Below are 4,733 nucleotides of genomic sequence, written 5' to 3'. Positions count from 1 at the left end.
GGGGGTGAATAGGCAACTAACAATTTTTAGCTTTTCTTTACCAATTTAAACTTTGCATCAAAGTAGGTTGTCTAGATATGCAACTAGGTGAGCAACCTATATGATGCAACAACAATAAGTAAACAAGCAAGCAAGTGATGCAACACAAGATAAGCTTGCACGAGTAAATGGATGAGATAACCAAGAGTGGAGTCGGTGAAGACGAGGATGTGTTACCAAAGTTCCTTCCCTTTGAGGGGAAGTACGTCTCCGTTGGAGCGGTGTGGAGGCACAATGCTTCCCAAGAAGCCACTAGGGCCACCGTATTCTCCTCACGCCCTCACACAATGCGAGATGTCGTGATTCCACTATTGGTGCCCTGGAAGGCGGCGACCGAACCTTTACAAACAAGGTTGGGACAATCTCCACAACTTAATTGGAGGCTCCTAACAACACCACGAAGCTTCACCATAATGGAGTATGGCTCCATGATGACCTCAACCGTCTAGGGTGCTCAAACACCCAAGAGTAACAAGATCCGCGAGGGATTAGTGGGGGGAATCAAGTATCTCTTAGTGGATGTGTAGATCTAGGCCTTCTCAACCGATCCCTAGGAGATCAACAAGTTTGATCGGCTAGGGAGAGAGATCGGGCGAAAATGGAGCTTGGAGCAACAATGGAGCTTGGGGGTGGAAGAGGTGGTCAACTCGGAGAAGAAGACTCCCCTTTTATAGTAAGAGAACAAATCCAACCGTTATCCACCAATTCAGCCTGCGACGCATGGTACTACCGCACCGGAGACGCGGTACTACCGCTAGGGCACACAGTACTACTGCAACGCACTGCGGTACTACCGCCCATGTAGCAGAATCCAAAGCAGCCTTGATGAGGTGAAGTAGAGGGCGGTAGAACCGCTGGCGCAGTACTACCGCAAGGCAGGGATAGGCCAGGTTTGGGAAGGCATAGAAATATAAAAATACATCCGTGGCAATCCGCTGAGTTGGGATTGGTGCAAAAATCCGACACGGTAGTACTGCACCTTGCAAGCGATACTACCGCGTAGGGCGCGGATGTAAAAAATTACATCCGCCCCTACTTCCGCTCATGTCGCTGTGCTAGGCCAGGGCTCACGGTACTACCACGCCCATGGGGTGGTACTACCGCATAGGGCGCGAGTGTAAAAAATTACATCCGCCCCTACAACCGCTCAAGCGGCTGAGCCTGGCCAGAGGCCACGGTACCGCTCCTGAGGAGCGGTACTACTGTGAGTACCTGCGGTACTACCGCCCCTACGGCCGGTACTACCGCAAGGCTCTGCGGTACTACCGCTCGGGAGAGCAGTACTACCGCATGCCCTAGATCAACAACACTAGGAATCCTTCATTTTGCAAAGACACAAAAAAATGGAGGATGCTCCAAAGAGCCAAAGGAAAGGTGGTGCAAAAGAAACAGATGCGTACGTGTTGATTCCACCCAAACCTTTCCAACGCGGACCCTCTCTTAATAGTACGACTTAATGATATGTCTGAAATGCTCAATGCACACAATTAGTCCGCAAAGGCATTGTCATCAATCACCAAAACTACTCAGGGATAAATATGCCCTTACAATCCCCCCTTTTTGGTGGATTGATGACAATACGGGATTTGCACAAAGGGATATAAAGAGAAACAACGGCAATCCCACCATCTATAAAATATAGACGGGCTCCCCCTAGATGTGTGCATATTAGAGAAGTGCTTTGGACTGCATGACACACATGCTAGGATCAACACTCCTCCTATATTTTATAGACAAGGCATATCTTGCAATAATGAACCTAACACTAAGCAAGTAGGCAAGATAAAACTATGAGCATAAAGTAACTGGCACAAGATAGTATACGCTCACGGGATACTAAGCATGAAAGACAATAAGATACGCTAGAGTGCATATGTCTTACACCATATGATACGGAACACGACTCACGACAAATCAAACCAAAGAAAATGAGGTCCAACAAAAAGCAAACACGACACATGACTCGCAAATCCCTACACTCTCTCCCCCTTTGGCATCGAGACACCAAAAGGCAGAGAGGACACCTACTACACAGGTGGTAGCTCAGGCAGAGACGATCACTAGTCGCGCTCCTCGTTGGTCTCGGCAGTGGGAATGGTCTCCTCCCGCTCCTCCTCAGAATCAGTCCACTTGTAGCTCTGCTTTGCCATCCAAGCTGCCTCTGGGGTGATGTGCTTCTCGGACCCGCTGGAGACGTCCTCGCCAAACGTCCTCAAGATCCTCTTGTCGCGCCGGCGACTCTCCTTGGAAGCAACATGGATCCTGTACTGCCCCTTGGCTTGCATACAGAACAAGGTCTTCATCTTGGCCTTCAGCTTCTTAGCCCATGAGGGCTCAGTAAAGGGAGGAGCATACCCAGCAGAGCTATCCTCATCCGCTTCCTCCTCCTAAAGCTCATCCTCACCAACATCCATCTGAGCAGCTGCCGCCTCAGCACGGGTAGTGGTGTTAGCCCACTTAGGCTTGGCGCGGAGCTTGACGGGCTCGTGACGGGTCCAGTCGGGGGCCTCAAACTCAACATTGGGATAGAGCTTCTCCCAAGTCTTCGAGATCAGGTGAAACAGGTAAGGACCATAGATGGGTACCTTACGGTTGAACACCGCAAACCTAAGCTCACACCACATGATATGTGAGACATCAAGTGGTTGCGTCTGAACACGACGCGCCTCCTCACAAATGAGCATCATATCCACGAGATAGGCATGTACCTTATCCTTGTCACCAATACGTGGGAAGAGGGTGTTGCGGAAGATCCGATACATGATGTCAAGGAATGGGTTCAGTGCCCAGGTCTTCTTGCCACTGGGAAGCTTCTTCTCAACATAGTATGGCTGGAGCTTGTTTTTGTTAGCAGACTCAGAGTTGGCATGAGGGCGAACACCAACGGGCTTGTCGAGCCCCTCATAACGAACATGTAGCATATCCATGAAGTCCTTCCACTTGGCGGTCAACTGTTGTCCATTTGTCATCCATGTCAAACTCCGTTCCTCATTAGAGTGGAAGTGGACCGAGGCAAAGAACCGAGCCACAATCTCAGGATCAAAGTCCAGGTGGAATGTGATCGAGTCCTCAACCCCAAACTGCTCCACCAGGTCCAAAGCCTCACCAAAATAGTCACGGTGCTTGTCATCCCTCATATGATTCATGTCAATCCAGTGCACATCCACGTAGATGTTCTGCTTGGCCTTGATCACATCCAGATAGATAAGATTCTGCTGCTTGGTCCAGAACATGTCATTCCCTCTGAAGTTTGCACGGGGATTCACATAGGGGTTGATCTTCCTTCGGGTGACAAACTCAGCAAGTGGTATCTCATCCATGCCCATGGAGGGCTCCTTGTTCTTGGTGGCGGTGGTCTTGGTTCTGCGTTGGGGGGCATTGGAGCCCTCTGGAGCTTCACCTTGGTTGCGCAGACACTTGGAACCCGTGTCACGGCTGGGATTGGAACGGAGGACATTGGAACCGGAGCCACCACCTATGACACAAAACACACGAACACGCAAGAGAAACGAGAATGATCAATGCAAAGGCCACAGAAAAACAAGTGAAACAAGTAGAAATAGCATTGGGTAGTTGCCACATGTAAGATTTGACACCAACGGTAGTGCCGCACGGATGCGCGGAACTAAAGTTTTAGTGTTGCTCCAGTCACGGTAGTACCGCGCCAGGATGTCACGGTAGCACCGCAGTGGGAGCGGAAGTAAAATTTTACTGCCGCGCCTCGCACGGTAGTACCGCTCCTAAGGAGCGGTAGTACCGCATGAGGTCGGATCCGAAGCACGAATGGATCTGAGCACAGCAGTGACAACATGGTACTACGGTTGATCAAATCTACCATGGGGCAACATACCAAATATCATCTCTCCACACTACTACTCTCCTACATCCTACTCTTGCGAAGATTTGGCCTAAAATCTCAAGAACAACATGCATCTCCCCAAAAACCTAGAGACGAAAGAATGAACCAAAAAGAGAGGGATTTGGGGAGAAACCTTGTTCCATGGCAAGAGGGCGTGGTGGGGAACGATCCCACCAGACGGAATGCGAGGAGAGCGACCGGAGACGGAGATCCAACGATGTTCTCCAGTGCCGGTCTTGGGAAGGAAAGAGAGAGAGAGAGAACTTCGTGGGGAAAAAGAGTTGAATGGGTATGGGGGAGTTGGAACTCCCCTTGCTCGCTCTTAACCCCCACGCGCTCGCATCTGCGCGGTAGTACCGTGGTAGTCCCGCCCGGGTAGAAGTACCGCACACTGGGCGGTAGTACCGCTTGTCCAGCGGCAGTAAAAAAATACTGCCATGCAAAAATGCGGTAGTACCTGCGCAACTCCAGCGGTAGTACCGTGGCACACCACGGTAGTACCGCAGACCCAAGAAAAATGCAAGTTTCAAAAAAGATAAAAACATCCTTTGCAATACAACCTTCAAGCGAACGGACACACCAAAGAGCTAACTCACGAGACAACACACGCAAGCTCGACACAAAGAAAGGAAGGCAAGAGATAACAAGGACTAAACACACAACAGAACCTCTCCAAAGAGAGGGCAGTGGCCGGAGCCACCTATGTTTGAGTCAATTGGTATGGCACCGCGAAAAATTATCCTTGGGCCCATGACCAAAACTCGTCTTTGAAGCACAAGTACCATCAACAATGGCTGATGTGAAAGAGTTGATCAATTTATGCATAATGGGGGGG

General features: G+C 50.1%; 1 protein-coding gene across 2 annotated transcripts in view; it reads right to left on the bottom strand.

Moving 5' to 3' along the window:
* Nucleotides 1–3,365, bottom strand: part of LOC119332166 (26 kDa endochitinase 2-like) — a 7,487-nt gene extending 4,122 nt beyond the window's left edge. The window contains exon 1 of one of the 2 annotated variants that reach the window (XM_037605340.1): nucleotides 3,356–3,365. In XM_037605340.1, coding sequence (XP_037461237.1) covers nucleotides 3,356–3,365 — 10 coding nt within the window. Of the gene's footprint in view, nucleotides 1–2,601; nucleotides 2,624–3,355 lie in introns of those variants that run through there. The other variant, XM_037605339.1, reaches the window with a different exon arrangement.
* Nucleotides 3,366–4,733: the final 1,368 nt, after the last annotated feature.

Source organism: Triticum dicoccoides, chromosome 7A (assembly GCF_002162155.2).
Source record: "Triticum dicoccoides isolate Atlit2015 ecotype Zavitan chromosome 7A, WEW_v2.0, whole genome shotgun sequence".
Classification (NCBI taxonomy): domain Eukaryota; kingdom Viridiplantae; phylum Streptophyta; class Magnoliopsida; order Poales; family Poaceae; genus Triticum; species Triticum dicoccoides.
This window is presented reverse-complemented; position numbering and strand designations above follow the sequence as displayed.